The 15,000-nt window shown below is 48.4% G+C and overlaps 7 protein-coding genes across 8 annotated transcripts; 5 read left to right on the top strand and 2 right to left on the bottom strand.

Moving 5' to 3' along the window:
- The first annotated feature begins 246 nt into the window (after window positions 1-246).
- On the top strand, window positions 247-2,758 carry SPPG_07515. 2 transcript variants are annotated; one of them, XM_016755679.1, is made up of 5 exons: window positions 247-317; window positions 406-1,139; window positions 1,208-1,482; window positions 1,551-2,476; window positions 2,541-2,758. In XM_016755679.1, the coding sequence occupies exons 2-5, from the start codon at window positions 1,011-1,013 to the stop codon at window positions 2,615-2,617; spliced, it is 1,407 nt and encodes a 468-aa protein (XP_016605162.1). In that variant the 5' UTR covers window positions 247-317; window positions 406-1,010; the 3' UTR covers window positions 2,618-2,758. The 2 variants fall into 2 exon arrangements, with proteins under 2 accessions (XP_016605162.1, XP_016605163.1); XM_016755680.1 differs by having other exon boundaries at window positions 247-333.
- Window positions 2,759-2,849: 91 nt separating this feature from the next.
- SPPG_07514 (uncharacterized protein) lies at window positions 2,850-4,229 on the top strand (the record flags this gene model as incomplete). The annotated part of the gene is made up of 2 exons (XM_016755678.1): window positions 2,850-3,755; window positions 3,836-4,229. 2 exons carry the CDS (start codon window positions 2,850-2,852, stop codon window positions 3,968-3,970), a joined length of 1,041 nt encoding a protein of 346 aa, XP_016605161.1. The 3' UTR covers window positions 3,971-4,229.
- SPPG_07513 (uncharacterized protein) lies at window positions 4,146-7,044 on the bottom strand. Its single transcript, XM_016755677.1, has 8 exons — window positions 5,954-7,044; window positions 5,765-5,889; window positions 5,625-5,690; window positions 5,344-5,561; window positions 5,074-5,275; window positions 4,828-5,008; window positions 4,510-4,764; window positions 4,146-4,439 (listed from the first exon to the last, which is right to left on the bottom strand). Exons 1-8 carry the CDS (start codon window positions 6,766-6,768, stop codon window positions 4,310-4,312), a joined length of 1,992 nt encoding a protein of 663 aa, XP_016605160.1. The 5' UTR covers window positions 6,769-7,044; the 3' UTR covers window positions 4,146-4,309.
- A 218-nt stretch (window positions 7,045-7,262) lies between these two features.
- On the top strand, window positions 7,263-9,497 carry SPPG_07512 (uncharacterized protein). The gene is made up of 5 exons (XM_016755676.1): window positions 7,263-7,833; window positions 7,901-8,119; window positions 8,177-8,797; window positions 8,869-8,985; window positions 9,053-9,497. Exons 1-5 carry the CDS (start codon window positions 7,476-7,478, stop codon window positions 9,337-9,339), a joined length of 1,602 nt encoding a protein of 533 aa, XP_016605159.1. The 5' UTR covers window positions 7,263-7,475; the 3' UTR covers window positions 9,340-9,497.
- Window positions 9,444-11,395, bottom strand: SPPG_07511 (decapping nuclease). Its single transcript, XM_016755675.1, has 5 exons — window positions 11,048-11,395; window positions 10,771-10,948; window positions 10,338-10,694; window positions 10,185-10,278; window positions 9,444-10,108 (listed from the first exon to the last, which is right to left on the bottom strand). The coding sequence occupies exons 1-5, from the start codon at window positions 11,354-11,356 to the stop codon at window positions 9,760-9,762; spliced, it is 1,287 nt and encodes a 428-aa protein (XP_016605158.1). The 5' UTR covers window positions 11,357-11,395; the 3' UTR covers window positions 9,444-9,759.
- Window positions 11,396-11,525: 130 nt separating this feature from the next.
- On the top strand, window positions 11,526-12,974 carry SPPG_07510 (histone H2A). Its single transcript, XM_016755674.1, has 7 exons — window positions 11,526-11,645; window positions 12,122-12,188; window positions 12,252-12,338; window positions 12,402-12,415; window positions 12,495-12,536; window positions 12,594-12,665; window positions 12,725-12,974. The coding sequence occupies exons 1-7, from the start codon at window positions 11,553-11,555 to the stop codon at window positions 12,857-12,859; spliced, it is 510 nt and encodes a 169-aa protein (XP_016605157.1). The 5' UTR covers window positions 11,526-11,552; the 3' UTR covers window positions 12,860-12,974.
- An 89-nt stretch (window positions 12,975-13,063) lies between these two features.
- On the top strand, window positions 13,064-14,994 carry SPPG_07509 (uncharacterized protein). Its single transcript, XM_016755673.1, has 9 exons — window positions 13,064-13,260; window positions 13,359-13,485; window positions 13,550-13,621; window positions 13,687-13,708; window positions 13,772-14,060; window positions 14,134-14,254; window positions 14,313-14,375; window positions 14,444-14,679; window positions 14,750-14,994. The coding sequence occupies exons 1-9, from the start codon at window positions 13,132-13,134 to the stop codon at window positions 14,759-14,761; spliced, it is 1,071 nt and encodes a 356-aa protein (XP_016605156.1). The 5' UTR covers window positions 13,064-13,131; the 3' UTR covers window positions 14,762-14,994.
- The last annotated feature ends 6 nt before the right edge of the window (window positions 14,995-15,000 follow it).

Raw genomic sequence — 15,000 nt, 5'->3', positions numbered from 1 at the left:
ACCTTTTTGGTGAAAAAGTTCAGACCGTCTGTTCTTTTATACAGGGAATGAAATATGTCATTTCATGGTAGGATAGATCATATGGATCTTGTAAACGAGGAAATGCCCTACACACATTGCCTATCAGGGCACTACCATTCCTCCCCCGCCAGCTACCATCAAACCTTATCCTCATGCCTTGTCACGTGGCTTGAGCGCATATCTCACAACAAGAAACCCCTCAAGTCCACACTCTACAGCAACCTTGCAATATCAGTGGACATCGGCACCATCCCAGCCCGCAGTCAAAGCGGCCATGCGACGGACAGCAAGATCGGGTGCGTTGTTCAAGAGGTTTATCATTGATTCGTATTCACACAGGCACATTTTGATGATAGAAACCCTAACCCTAACTCCTGAATACAGGCTGAATACAGCATCTTTGGTCTGATTACAACATGCTCAAGAACTGTATGAAACTTGTTCTTACGCATGTCTCCCGATATCCCCAAACCCCTACGTGACTGGTAGGCCTAACCCCCCAAACACTCTACCCCCCAAACACTCGTGTTGAACCAGCTGTGGCAAAGGGGCAGAATGCATATTATGCGATATTCATGTGGCTATGCAGTCACGTGCTTTTCCGATCACTCCATTGCGCTAGTGTGAGATGTGCGTATGACACTTTTAGTAAATAGAAAGGCAAGCCCAGCTGATGACTTTCAAATGGGTTTCGTTGTTTCAGAAAAGGTGCAGATTGAGTGAAAATGGGCCACAAGCAGATGGAAGGCTGTGTAGGTCCAAATGACCGACTGAGGGGAGATTTTGTGTTGATTTTCGACACCAACTTCACGGCTGAGCAAGCACACTTTTGTCTTTATAAACGGAGGGCGCAAAACGCAACCGAAATGGACGTTGTTTTTTTTATCCAGATTTCTTGTTCATTTCACATGGCCTCTTTGGGGGTGAGCTTTATTAGAACTAGCTGACAGTCTTCGTTCGAAACTGTTTTTTATCAACATTCCATCACTATGCACCCGTACACGACGCTGGCACTCGCCGTGTGCGGCACTCTCCTCCTTCCTACCACCCCAACTGTAGCTCAACAGTTACTTCCCCCATGGGCCTTGGGTGATAGTACAACAAGATGTTATACTGCCGTATGGTTTTCTGGCACTTTTTACAAAATAGTGATACGCCCTGTGTTGATACCCATCATGTTTTATAGCCAAAAAACTGGACGCTTCCAGGCGAAGCGATCGACGTCAAGGGGATCACTGTCAACCTTTTGAACCTCCCTCCCACTATCACCGCCGAGCAGCCCCTTTCACCACCACCCGCCATCCAAGTCCATCTGGACCCAATCTTTAATACGTACCCCAACAACTTGGCTCTCATGACCCCTATGCCCAATTCAACGGATTTTCAAACATTGTGCTGGAACCGCCTTCCGTTGAATGGCACGACCGCCTGCCCCGACAAAGGGTCCGATGAGACAAACTGGTATGTATTTTTTTCTTGCACCGTGTAGAACCCATGGCGATTGTGACACCTCTTTTGTCTTTTCGTAGTTGCATCCCTCATGTCCAATTCCATGCATGTCGGCAAGATGTGGATCCAGCATGTGAACCGTGGGCTTTTAGAAATATGACCGGAGTCCGACCCGCCGATATGGTCTTCACCGCAGCGCGCTCCAGGCAGGGGTACCCAGAAACAAACTATGAATTCTCAGACTGGACACTTCCCAATGTCGAGACGTGGATCGTATTGGCTCACGTCAAGGTATTGAACATCCAATGTGCTTCGGGTACGATTGTCAAAGTCAAGGCTGCCCCATCTGTACCCGGTACACCTCTTCCCACCTCCGCATCCGAGTCGTCGTCATCGTCGTTCCCCACTTGGGGGATTGCTGTATCGGTCGTGGGGGGTGTAGCACTCTTGGCAGCGTCCTTTGCGGGTGTCTATGTGTTCGGACGGTATCGTCATAAAAAATCAAAAGACATGACTCATGTTCCAGTGCTTTCAAAAGATGAGCCAAACTTTCATGATGTTATTTCTGTTCCTGTTGGGAGGTCGACGAGTCCCCTCCCACTTGCGATTCAACAACAACAACAACGACAACAACAAGCGTACCTACAGCACCGCCTTTCACAACTACAACCACAACAACAACCACTGTCACCATTCGGTCCAACGACGAGCTTGTTGACAACCGTACCCGCCACAACCGCACACGACTTTCGCGATTCCATCATATCCATGTCGAATCACATGAGTCTCCCACAGGGTACACCCGTTTCAACCATTGTGGTCCCAGCTGTACCCGCTGGCATGTACCCGGGTCCCCCAGCTTCACCCGCACCCGGAGACGGCGTCGCACCAGGACTGTACATTGCAAAAGTGGATTACACACCCGCAAATCCGGATGAATTGTTGGTTAGAGTCGGTCAGGCGGTGCAGATTCAGGGTGCTGGGCAAGATGCTGGATGGGCTGTTGGTAAGCTACGGTACTAAAAAACTTGTTTATAACCTTGATACTAAAGTTGCTTTTTTGTCTCTAGGTGAAAACTTGGCTACGAAACAACATGGATGCGTTCCATTAGTTGTCTTGCAGCCTGTATCTACCGTCCAGCTGTAATTAAAAGTGTTTGTTGGCTGCCATAGAAATTGCATTTTACTTGGGGATAAAACTATAATTTGTGATGTGTAAAAATAACAAGTTTGTGTATGTAGAATTGACTAGCAATAGGATGTCCTTGTCGATCGTTTTTAGGCAGGGCTCGCAATGTCTCGCTTCGCGTTTCCGATGCTTTCGTAATCGGCTGCATCCTTCATCCTTCGTGTTTGCAACGAACCAATAACAAAGAACGATGCGACCCTACACTCCTCTCCTAACCCTCCTCCTCCTCCCGCTCGCATCCACCCTCACAATCATCCCCAACATCACCGGCAACTGCGTCTCAGGGACATACCCAGCCAACGACCCAGCAACATGGCTCCTAACCGCCCCACCCAGCACCCATTTCCCCACCCCTCTCAACCCCTCCATCCACCACTTTATAGCCCAAAGCAACGCCAAAGGAATCCGTTTCACACCTACCGGTGCCGCCCTCGACTTGCACGCCCCACCCTCCACGCCCCTCACCCGCGCCGCACACACCCGATACATCCTCTACGGCCGCATCAGCATAAACATCACAGCTTCCCCCGCCCAAGGCATATGCACCTCCCTAACAACCCTCTCAGACACATCCGACGAACTCGATATAGAACTCATCGGTAAAAAACCCTTGACACTCTTCACAAACATTTTTTATAAAGGTCGTCAGGAATTCACACATGGAACCTCTATCCCTCTCTCATCTCCCATCTCTGAGACCCACTTGTACGAACTGGATTGGAAACCAGAGAGTGTTACCTGGCTTGTGGATGGTCGTGTTGTTCGGTACATTTCTCGAGGTGCCGAAGATGCCAAATCCCGGCTACTGAATTCAGGTGAAAATTGGTTCCCCGATACGCCCTCTCAAGTGTGGTTTGGGATTTGGCAAGGAGCCTGGGCTGGAGAGGCTCAGTGGACGGACGGTGGCGTCAGGACGAGTGAGTTTGGGAGTTTGGTGGTTCAGTGTTATGATGGGATGGGGACGCCGGTGCCAGAGTGGCCTGTTGGCGCTAAACAGTTTGTGTATGGTGAGGCCCAACAAGCGGCGTCGACGACCTCGAATGTTTTACCTTGCAAGATATATACTGCTCATGCTGGCGAGACGTGTCAAGATATTGTACGTATGCTTTTGTAATGCTTTTGTACGTTTTTTGTTCAAAAACGGATTGTTAAAATTGCCAATTCTTTTGTCAACAGGCCCTGGCAAGCAATATAACACCCTGGACACGTATCGAAGAATGGAATCCCGGAATGTGTCCGCCGCAAGAAGGCACCGAGCTATGTATTTCGGAACCAGTAGTAATAAAGAGGAAGAAGAGGGACGAGTTGTGAGCGGTTGTTGAATTTCATCGTTATTAGGATATATGGATATTGGTAATTTCTCGTGCGGCAATGCAAGCCTTTGGAAAGTCTGGGGATTGTACAGTGAAGTTTTGGTATCATTTACATATCTGCCAGCATCCCATCCCACACATTTGCACGCAAACAATAAACCAAACAGCAAAGATCAAAACGAGAGTATAGAATTTTAAAAGAAAGACTGTTTCTGACTACTGTACTATAATACACTACACTGAAAACGCTAAAGTTGACTAAAACAAACGCCTTGTTGAAATTCCCCCACTCTACCCAAACACGTCCTTAAAATTGTGGCAAAACTAGTTTTTTATTTCACTCGTCCCCGCCAACCCACCGATCGCTCGCAAAAGACGAGACGGACGATGTATCATCTTCCTCTTCATCGGTAGTTTCGGCACCTAATAGTTCGCGATAGGCCACTTCGACAAATTTTGGCCAGCCCCTGAAAAACATAATAACGATGAGAAACTGGCCCCACAAATGTGACCGAGCAAAGAGAACTCAAAACTCACTCGAGGCGGATTTTTGTAGCCCCATCTCGCTCACTTGTACCATACTCCCACCATATCGTTTCGCCCTTCCCAATATCAAGCCACACCTCGTCAGCCATTCGATAGCCAGCATCACATGTTCGTCGGACCCATTCCTCCCTCTTCCGCGCATCAAACAGCAAGTTAAAAACCATGTCGGCGGCGTGGGGTGCTCGTTTTAAATCCGAAAGGGTGATTATTGGAGCAGAACTGGCTTTCCCATGGAGGCTGTCCATTCTATAGGACGGGTTAGCATACGGTATTGACGAGGTAAAAACTCGTAAAGTAGGTGACACATACAAGACGCTGAAGAAGTCGACTAGGTTGTAGGCCTCAAAGTCGAGCAATCGATTCTTTTGCCATGCCCACATAGTTTCCAGTTCCAGAAGGGATAAGCATCCGTCTTGGTCCAAGTCCAAAACATGAAACCAGTATTCAATGGCAGCGTGTGTCGTTTTATCCTCAACGGCCAGAAGAAATGCTAGAAAACCGTCAACGTGAGAAGCTATTCGGACGCAAACACGCTAGAAGATGCCCTATACTCACTGACAAAATCCGTGAACGTGAAGGCTTTCTCTTCCACGAGATAGCTTTCCTCATTGTTGCCCTTTCGCACATTCGCATCAGGTATGCCTTCTTCCGGATCATGGACAACCACCCGCGTGCCATACAAATCCACCGCTCTTCGACAGGCAAGGCGAGTCAACGCTCCTTGACTGTAGCGTTCCAAGTCAGCGGAGGTTAGCAGCTACATGAAATCCAAAAAGTTAACGACACTATAATCATTCCCCAAATCCCCTGAAAGCATCAACATACCATATCTCGGTCAGTATCCAGCTCCCAGAACCGGCAGTAAACAACGTAAAAATCTTTATAGGAGAACGGCGGAGGCATGGAGAGACCAAGGCACGTATCCGCATTTTCAACTCCTCTTAGCATATCCAAAAATTTGATTTTGCGGTATTCGCGAAGTGTCATACGATGCTTCGCTGGTGTGGGTTTGATATAAAAGATGCGGGCAATAACAGTCTCAACTGGATGATTAACATGCATTAGCGGTTGAGAGGAACATATGATTTTCACGGTAACCGACTCACCGTAGCGATCCTGAAATATCGGTGAGGAGCGGAGGAAATCGAACGATGGGTGCGCGGCGATGATTTCTAGAATGTAGTGGCCATGCATTAAATTGAGCAAGCCAGACTGGCTGCCTATATGTCCAGGCTGTTGACCTTACCTCGAACGACGACCTCAAAATCAGCAGGCACAAGGTACGCGCGGCCCTGACCAGTCGGTAACAAGAGGTCAAAAGTGAGGGAATCGATATTACCGTCGTACTTTGTGTAAAGTTTTCTCCAGTTCCTACAATTCAGATCGCACTTATTAAAGGAACCACCATATGACCCCGTCACAATTTCCCACAAACCTCGTAAAGTCCGACCAAGCAATAGCTGCAAGTCCCTTCTCATGTTCCAACGCATCCACCGAGGTCACAGACGGGGGATGACATTGCATCCTCTGAAACATTCTAGCATTGAGGTATCTTGGAAGCCCGCACCCTTCGGTTACCGGAAGGAATTCCCGTTCGGAAAGCGCTTTCTCCAGCTTTCCATCTGGAGTCATAAACGTTGGCTGCAATGTGTCCATTAACGACTGCAACTTGGCTTTCATACACGGTCTCGAGCGGGTATAAAACCGAGGGATCGTTGGCTTTTTGCATGGGGAAGGTTGGACATGAGGAATCGCAGATGATTTCTGTTGTTCTACAGTATGGCTACTAGCCGGACAAGGTGGAGGTTCAGCATCAAGATCATTGTGGTCCAGCCTTCGCGCAGCTTCTGTCACAGAATCGGGTATTTCCACTACATTGGATGCACTGGTGGCGTCTAGACTTTGCTTGACGGCATTCTCCTCATCAAAGGATATACTCTCGACCTTGATGCTTCCATTAGGGTCCTCGGAGAGTAGTCCTTTCAAAAGTCTCGCAACTTCTGCGGGCAGTACACCCTCCACGGTCTCAGCCCATTCGTGTGGTACAAATTTCGCGGCATAGTGTGCATATGCGCGCACTGTGACTACAGCTACCGACGCTAGACTTTCCAGATAGGCCCGGAACGAAAAGACTTCTTTGGAAGAAGCAATGCATTGACCGGACGTATCGGCCTGTGTTTCTGACCGCGAGAACGGCAGGAAGGAGAGGAGCGAATTGTAGTGATCATGAGGATTCAGAATGGATAGCATCGTGTTGCGTCTTGCTTTTAGATTGGGAGCTCCTTTGGTGAAAGGCAAGCTGTGCCCTTCATGGTTGGACGTGTCTATTGACGTGGGAGAAGCGGGATGCTCTTCGAGACAAATGGTGAGATACGCCGAGGACGAATAAACAAAAAGCTAGGTGCCAATGAGGCCAATAAGACAAAAAATGCAGAAAAACTAAAAGGAAGCTGAAGGGGGGCGGGAAGGAAAAGCAATATATGAGGTGGTAATGTGTTCAACCAAGTTCACCCAAAGCCAAACAGCGCAATACAAAAAGTGTTCAAAGAAAGGGCAAGATTTTTGATGTTGCCGAGTGATGCCATCATATTACCATTTCTGTAACAATGTAACCATATATGGAAAATATCCATCCACAGCGTCAATGTGCCCCTGCAAATGTCCGTCCCCTTGGACTCCTGTCGTAGGAAAAGAAGCTGTGCAAAAAACAGTTGAACCGTTCATCCCCCAAAGGTTTATCTCCGTCTGGACTAACACTCCATGGGTCATTTTAGCAAACAAAAGGAGATGAACAAGGATATGGGTTGGTTGGTGGCGGATAGAAGGTGTGCTTAGCCACGTGTACCCAGGCTAAGCAGCATTCCATCCAGTCGTTGAACGGTGATGAACCACTTTTTGTTTTTGGCTCCAATCTATTCATTCTAGCGCGACGACGATCTACAGATCAGTGAGCGCTCATGGAAGTAATGGAGTCCACTTTAGCGGAGGGTTCAAGTGAAGGACAAGTCGAGATGAGCGCTGCGGATGCACCCACCGAAAAACTGCTAGACAGCATGGAAACCGACGAACCCTTGGGCGACCCAGACGCCTTGCCCCTTCCCCAAAAGCAATATTTTCCGAATCCGTATGTTGCCTCTGTCACAACGCAAGCTGGTTCTAGCGATTCCGAGGCCATGAATATGCCACCAGCTCTCCATCCTGATGCTACACCTGACGTTCTGACGGCGCTGAAGAGAGAGACTGTGAATTTGTGTGAAAAGATTGTTGCCAACTGTAAACCAACCGACCATCAAGCACCTTGGGACGTGTATAGCGGTAAGTGACTGGTTGGCTCAATAATGTGCAGATAGCGATAAGACTAAGAACATTGGTTGCTCCTCAGGCTATTCTGGATTGGCCCGACTGTTTTTAAAGATCCACGAGTGTGATCCAGCATGTCAGATCCACGGGCTGTCAGCATTGAAATTAGCTGAACAGTACATGGACACAGCTATCGCGAATTGTAACAGCTTCCTTCGTCAGTTAAAGGACGCTAAAAGTGTGTGCCACGATGTCGGATATTTGAGGAGCCAGGCGGGAGTCTGGGCAACTGGGGCACTGAGTACGCGACATCATGTGGATTCTTAGTTCCGTTCAAGCATTTATGTCTATTATGTAGTTTACCATCATACCGGCAATAGCGAGCGATCAGCATTTTGCCTTGAGCAGTTGGTTTCCATGAAGCACATGGCCCTGTCTGCCAACTGCCCTCAAGACTTCTCCTATGGCCGACCAGGCTACCTCTACGGGCTACTCTATGTGCGACGATACCTGACCAACGCTCATGAGACAATCCCAAACGATCTTGTGGAAGCAATATTGAGCACCGTTCTTAATGACGGAGCCGAAGGCGCTCAGCGTCAGTTTTATGGGCCGTCAGATCGAAGGGGTTATAAGATGGACTTTGGTCAGACGAGATCCCCATTTATATGGCTGTGGTATATGGAACGCTATGTCGGTGCTGCTCATGGGATGGCGGGTGCATTGACGTCCGTACTGAGCGTTCCATCATCATTGCTCGAGGCCGTCAATGAAGCCAAATCTGATGATATGCCCCGTTTAGAACCTGCGGGAGAGGAGGAACGTGCCAAAGTTACACCTGTGGAGCGAGCGCTGAAATATCTGCAGCGTCGCAAGTTGGCAAATGGAAACTACATGCTGAGGATCGACGACACCAGGACAAATGCTTCCCAGTTGTTTGAGGAAAAAGAATCTGTGCAGTTTTGTCATGGCGCTCCGGGTAGGCCTCATGGCTGTTTCTTGGCGTTATATTTTTACTGCAGCTGACGCAATGCCGATACTGTCATACAGGTGTAGCATTGTGCTTGTGCCGGGGGTATGAGGTATTCAAAAAGGAAGAATACCTAACGGCCGCCAAAGAAGCCGCCGATCTTGTTTGGAAGCGAGGGCTCATCCGGAAGGGCGTTGGTATGTACAAAAGCTCACCGATGACCGCAACCACCTTTGCATAGTGTCTTACCATCGATCATCATAGGCCTCTGTCACGGCATATCAGGCAACGCTTACCTCTTTCTTACCCTGTACCGCCTAACCAACGACATTGCATATTGGCAAAGGGCCCAGTGTTTCGCCAATGTCGCCATAAACTGGGACACCACCTATGCACCGCAACTGACGTCTGATAGAAGCGCGTCACCGGCGCAAAAGTATGGCTTGTTCGATGGAATCGGCGGGTTGGCTCACCTTATGGCTGATATGGGATTTTGGAAGGAGGAGGTTTTTGTTGGATTTCCTGGTTTTGCGGATGCATTTTTGGAGTAGTGTACCTTGTGGTCTTGAGCTGCCGACGCATCATATAATCACGGGTGGTGCATCAAGCGCTTGAGTAGCGGTATACACAGCATGCATTTGTGCAATGTATATAGGTTGCAATTAAATCTCATTAACGAATGCATTTGGAACTGTACCAGGGCGAATGGCACATCCAGTTGAATTATCCAAAGGACCGAACCGATGGAAAGTGAGGCGATGGTGCAGGCTCATCCCAGAACATCCAGAGAACGCTCACACTGAACATTGCCATCCAGAGAGTAGGGTTATGTACGCCCTTTGAGATTAATAGATCGTAGAAATCTGCAGCATTCTAGACTGTTGGGTAGATATGTCCCAAGCACTATCTTCGCACTGAGGTCAACTCTGCACAACCTACCAGAACTGCACCAAAACGGCACCCAAGCTACGCTACGTTCGATACCAGTCCGGTACAAATACTCCCTCCAGTCCCACCTTCCCCTTTTCTCTCCTCAACACCCTGACTTCCCCAAAAGGCTTCCCAAATCGAACAGTGTAAACCACATCTGGGTCATCCTCCACCACAACACCCTTTAAGAACTCTAAAAGCCCATTTGCAAAATTGATACACACGGTTGCGTCCCATATATTGGGCTGCGTGCCGCGAACCATGCGGGGTATGTCCATGGTTTTGAGGTGCTGGATATGTTGGATGTGACCTGAGTCCGTTCGGTAGCCAATAATGATTCGAGGTATACCAGGAAGGAAGGATTGCGCCCAAATTTTGAGAAGCTTGTGTCTGTGGTGGAAGAGCGTTACTACGAAAGCACCGATCTGTATTTAACGACGTGTAAATTGGCCCGGTCAAGACCTACCGCTCAAACGATTTCTGCTGCCGTTCATTGGAGATGATACGATTTGTTTTTAGTTCTGCATACGCGCTTTGAGGATTACTGGTAGGCTTTGCATCTGCATTGGGGAAGTCATTGGAATGCCCACTTGATCGCCATGGAGGTCGGCTCACTCACCAGCAACCAGACAATCCACTTCCGCCCCCATGACCAAAATGTTGTTCCCTAACCGTGTCCGCACCACGCTGCAATACTGCACATTTGTGTTCACACATTCTTCCTTTCGTCTTTGCAGTGCCTCGTCATCAGGTCCAGTGAGGGTTGAAGGAGGCTTATCGATAGTACTGAGAGATTCAAATTTATATCCCCAGTAACTCATGAGTTTATCCCGGTCGGAAGCACCGAAGGCATGTTGCCGTTTTTCGTCTGACTCATGTTCCTCCATATAGATTGTATCCTTGTAGCGGGTTACACCTAGCTCCCATTCATCTCGTGAGTAGGGTGTGCAAAGAATCTTGGTCATGATTCCCCGCCCTACAAGACAATCCATTGTGAGATGATACGATCGACATTTTCCCGGAATTAAGGATGGAGCAGACCACCGCCATACATGTGCAAAAGTTGGGGGTAACCCCCGTTTTTCCCGACTCTTCTGCTAGTGCGTTGACATTCTGCAGACACTTTAGTAAGGCATCTAATCTCTCCGGAACCGGATCTCGTGTAATGTAGCGATCGGGGAAGCCATCCGATAAATCGCAATCTTTCAGATCAGGTTCATAGTACCACTTCTAAGATCCATAAGAATGTTATATCCAGGCCATTCTCGCCACCTCGCCATTGGAGAGGAAACGGTTCAGAGACGTACATGGATAAATTATCCGTCTTACCAATTCAGCATCGCTTTGAAGGGTCATCTCTCTTTTCTCATTATATGAAAAGTATCCGATTTCGGTTGGTTGTTGATACTGTGCACATCGCGTTTGAAAACGGTCTAGGGGATAAAGTGGGAAGGTTGCCAGAGGTCGGTCGGAGAAGGAATTTGCTGGGTGTGTCGACGTACAGCTAGCTGTATCGGAAGAGAGGCGAGGTGAGGATCCGTTTCGGCTTGAGTAGTTATCACTGCGTATCCGCTTGTAAGCGCCTGAGCGCCCCAGAGATGGTGAACTAGAACGTTTGTTGCCCTGTCTTGCATCCATTCGAGACCTCCAATTCTGCTAAAACCGTGATCGCCAAGCGCTTTCAGCCAACCCTGCCCAGAACCCTGCCAGCCTCCCCACCGATCGAATCACATGACCCAATTGAGGAGTGGAACTTGTCTCGTAAGCAGACGCGGCCTGTCGTTCCAAACTCTTGACACAGACATTATATTGCAACGAGCAGTACCATACAATCATGTCGTCAACTCCGTCCATGCAGAAAGGGCGTACAATGGTCGAGACTGTCAAGGAAGCTGCCAGTCTCCTTGCTAAAAGCGGTCGTCCTAGGGTTAGTATGACCACGCATAGGTGTAGCAAGGATGTTCTTACCTCCTGGTAGGACCAGATAGCTGTTGCAGCAGAGGCAGAGTTTGCTATCACTGCGGTCAATGAAACCTCTCCTAGTGGAGAAAAGTTGTTTGAGGGGACAGCTGTTGTGGAACATACCGCTGTAGAAATATTGGAGGAACCAGTGACAACATGGGAAGACGCTCAAGCGCTACGTGACCTAAGGACGGCACAAGGGTCGCCTCTGAAAGCTCCTCGTAGGAAGAGCGTCACAGGAATTGAAAGTGTGCTTATGCCACATAAGAAGGGAGAAAGGGAACTTTCTGCGAACGAGATCAGGGAAAGCGAAACCATTGACTTGGCGTCGGCGGCAACACCCGCACAACTTCGTCCAACATCTAGGCCACAGACTGTATATTATGCTGGAGAAGAGTCAATGGGCTATTAGATTCTCCTGATACTAATCAAAGTCTATAGGGGCCCCGCACTCCGCGTGGCAAAATGACGAGCCGGTCTGCGAAAGCTGGACTTCAATTTCCTGTTGGTGAGATTTCTAGAAAGAAGAATACTTACCATTTAACAGAACTGACTCCTTGCTCTCATATAGGTCGCATCAACCGATTGCTGAAGAAAGGTCGTTATGCTCCACGTATTGGCAGTGGTGCCCCTGTGTATCTCGCAGCAGTCCTGGAGTGTAAGTAAAAGTTTCATTCACATTTATGCTAAGTGTTTTATGAACTTCTCATCCTTTCACCAGACCTTACAGCTGAGGTAACCGCAACCTTCTCCACCAACGTTGATTACACTCATCTGACTTGCTTGTGTCTCTTTGACAATACCCAACCTCAAGGTTCTTGAGCTCGCTGGAAACGCAGCCCGTGATAACAAAAAGGTACATTACAGTGCGTGAGCATTGTAGAACCAACAGCCTACAAAACAAACCTCGCAGACTCGCGTTATCCCTCGTCATTTGCAACTCGCCATTCGTAACGATGATGAGTTAAACAGACTTCTTTCCAATGTAAGGAGCATCCAGATTGCAATCATTTGGTTATTACTCTAAAAATGGTGATATCGTAGGTTACAATTAGCCAGGGGGGTGTCCTCCCCAATATCCATTCGGTGCTCTTACCCAAAGGTCGTACTGCAAAGGGAGTGGAAGATATATCCAAGTCCTCTACGGGAGGAAAGACCGGCAGGAGTGCACGCCAATAGCGATAGGGATTCGGCTATGCAGGTAAATGTAAAGGATTCCCTAGCACTGTCCTCTGGTAGCAGATTATGCATGTCGGAAATAAGCTGTGATCATGATTAGGTCAGAATACATCCTCTTGATTTTTGGTTAAAATTGGATCCAATGTGGACTGAAAGGAAGTGGTTCACCCTACAAACTTACAGGTCCCAATTCCAGAGTCCTCAGACCCCGATAGACTGCAAGAACTCAATCCTTCTGCTGGTGGATATCACTCAACAGCTTCGTTCGCATCATGTCGGACAAAAGAAAGGCAGATGGCGTAAATCAGGCCGGATCGTTGGTGAAGAGGCAGAAAAGCGAAGCTGGCAACAGCCTCGCTGTAGTACCTACCGAACCACCAAAGGGGGCGTTGATGCGCACGGTATGTTACGGCGGTTCGGAGGAGTAGACTCTACTCCAGACCTGTGCAGAGAATGTACAGAAGAAGTGACAATCCAGCTAACTAATGCACCATTCTAGGTGAAACGCACATCAGATCTGCAAGCGCCAATCATGCTCTTGACCGGACACGAAGGCGAAGTGTTGTCTTGTAAATTCAGTCCTTCAGGGCGGCAGCTGGCTTCTGGATCCTTTGACCAAATGATCTGTACGTATCTCAGTTACGGGCTGTCGAGCGAGGAGACCTGGTTCATTGAACTCTTGATGCTTAGACTTGTGGAATGCTTTTGGGGAGTGCAATAATTACATGGCACTAAAGGGACATACAGGAGCGGTTTTAGAAGGTATTAGCATCTTTTGGATTGCCGATCATTGGAATTCTTGACTAACCCGCTATGTCTCCGATCAGTGCAATGGTCGCATGATGGAAGGTGGGGAGCAGGAAAAGGAGGAGCCCGTAATCGACAACAGAGACTAACTGTTTCACTGTGCAGAAATATCTACTCTGCTTCAACCGATAAGACATTGTGCATATGGGATACCGAAATCGGGGAACGGGTCAAGAGACTACGCGGACATACAGGCTTTGTGAATTCATGTGCGTCGACACGCCGGGGCACGGAACTGGTTGTTAGTGGAAGCGATGATGGCACCGCAAAAGTGTGGGATCCACGTCAGAAGCATGCGGTGAAATCCTTCGAGAACAAATATGCCATAACGGCAACGGCTTTCAGTCAGGATGCAGGATTGATATTTGCTGGTGGGATTGACAATCAAATTCGGGTTAGTATATCCTGGTCGTTTTGAGGTTGTTGTAAAAGGTTTCTGACTTCGTTGCGCAACATATACTACCTAGGCATGGGACTTGCGAAAGGATGAGGTCATGTATTCACTAACAGGTCACTTTGATACCGTCACTGGTTTGCGAATCAGTCCGGATGGTGACTATTTGCTCAGTAACGCCATGGACAACACAGGTTTGGGCCAACTCACCGCACTTTTTGTATACACCAGAAACTTACCTTCTAATACTAGTTCGCATATGGGATGTGAAACCCTTTGCGCCTACCGGAACTCGTCTACAGAAGATATTTGAAGGTGAGGACGACAGACATTTTTCACCCATTTCTACTGCGTCCCGTTACTCACTGCACGGGGCTTAACAGGAGCACCACACGGCTTTGAAAAGAACCTCCTTCGTCCCTGCTGGTCCCCGGACGGAGATTATGTTGCCACCGGTAGTGGTGATCGTTCTGTAGTCGTATGGGACGTGGCGACACAAAAGATAGTCTACAAGTTACCCGGTCACAAGGGTGTTTGTAACGAGGTGGATTGGACAGGCAGTATAATTGCCTCGGCCAGCAACGATCGAACGCTCTTTATTGGGGAGTTGAATGTGGAGGTGGGTATCGCTCATGGTACCGTCGCGCATGGGGACCGTTTCTAACGTGCGTGAATTACCGCTTTGGCAGGAGGTGAAGTAAGGGAATCTGGAGGAAGTATCTCCCGAGCTTTGACAGCCATTGTCCTTTGTGAACTATCTGGACGTGTGTAGCCCTTCCTCCCCATTCCATTGCGATCGCGCGAGCGCGCATTCTTATTCTTAAGCTGAAAGAGGAACTATAATAGTAAAAGACGTTGGCAATGGATTGTAACATAAGTGTCTATTGAGTATTGAGGCGTAAGTGACAAAATACCATCTGCTATGCTAGGGGAATTGGTG

This window comes from Spizellomyces punctatus (genome assembly GCF_000182565.1).
Source record: "Spizellomyces punctatus DAOM BR117 chromosome Unknown supercont1.16, whole genome shotgun sequence".
Classification (NCBI taxonomy): domain Eukaryota; kingdom Fungi; phylum Chytridiomycota; class Chytridiomycetes; order Spizellomycetales; family Spizellomycetaceae; genus Spizellomyces; species Spizellomyces punctatus.
Note: the sequence above shows the minus strand (reverse complement) of the source record. Positions and strands in the feature narration are given on the sequence as shown.

Bases quoted from the DNA above. Each gene is read 5' to 3' on its own strand.
- SPPG_07515 (XM_016755679.1), top strand. From the start codon at position 1,011: ATGCACCCGTACACGACGCTGGCACTCGCCGTGTGCGGCACTCTCCTC. The intron at 1,483-1,550 runs GTATGTATTTTT...GTCTTTTCGTAG, and splicing joins GGGTCCGATGAGACAAACTG to TTGCATCCCTCATGTCCAAT. The intron at 2,477-2,540 runs GTAAGCTACGGT...TTTTGTCTCTAG, and splicing joins AGATGCTGGATGGGCTGTTG to GTGAAAACTTGGCTACGAAA.
- SPPG_07509 (XM_016755673.1), top strand. From the start codon at position 13,132: ATGTCGGACAAAAGAAAGGCAGATGGCGTAAATCAGGCCGGATCGTTG. The intron at 13,486-13,549 runs GTACGTATCTCA...CTTGATGCTTAG, and splicing joins ATCCTTTGACCAAATGATCT to ACTTGTGGAATGCTTTTGGG. The intron at 14,376-14,443 runs GTGAGGACGACA...GGGGCTTAACAG, and splicing joins TCTACAGAAGATATTTGAAG to GAGCACCACACGGCTTTGAA.
- SPPG_07513 (XM_016755677.1), bottom strand. From the start codon at position 6,768: ATGCTATCCATTCTGAATCCTCATGATCACTACAATTCGCTCCTCTCC. The intron at 5,562-5,624 runs GTGAGTCGGTTA...TTAATCATCCAG, and splicing joins GATATTTCAGGATCGCTACG to TTGAGACTGTTATTGCCCGC. The intron at 5,009-5,073 runs GTGAGTATAGGG...ACGGTTTTCTAG, and splicing joins CACGTTCACGGATTTTGTCA to CATTTCTTCTGGCCGTTGAG.
- SPPG_07511 (XM_016755675.1), bottom strand. From the start codon at position 11,356: ATGGATGCAAGACAGGGCAACAAACGTTCTAGTTCACCATCTCTGGGG. The intron at 10,949-11,047 runs GTAAGACGGATA...TATGGATCTTAG, and splicing joins TTCAAAGCGATGCTGAATTG to AAGTGGTACTATGAACCTGA. The intron at 10,109-10,184 runs GTAGGTCTTGAC...CTTCCACCACAG, and splicing joins CAGCAGAAATCGTTTGAGCG to ACACAAGCTTCTCAAAATTT.
- SPPG_07510 (XM_016755674.1), top strand. From the start codon at position 11,553: ATGTCGTCAACTCCGTCCATGCAGAAAGGGCGTACAATGGTCGAGACT. The intron at 11,646-12,121 runs GTTAGTATGACC...CAAAGTCTATAG, and splicing joins CTAAAAGCGGTCGTCCTAGG to GGGCCCCGCACTCCGCGTGG. The intron at 12,537-12,593 runs GTACATTACAGT...CAAACCTCGCAG, and splicing joins CAGCCCGTGATAACAAAAAG to ACTCGCGTTATCCCTCGTCA.
- SPPG_07512 (XM_016755676.1), top strand. From the start codon at position 7,476: ATGGAAGTAATGGAGTCCACTTTAGCGGAGGGTTCAAGTGAAGGACAA. The intron at 7,834-7,900 runs GTAAGTGACTGG...GTTGCTCCTCAG, and splicing joins ACCTTGGGACGTGTATAGCG to GCTATTCTGGATTGGCCCGA. The intron at 8,986-9,052 runs GTATGTACAAAA...CGATCATCATAG, and splicing joins GCTCATCCGGAAGGGCGTTG to GCCTCTGTCACGGCATATCA.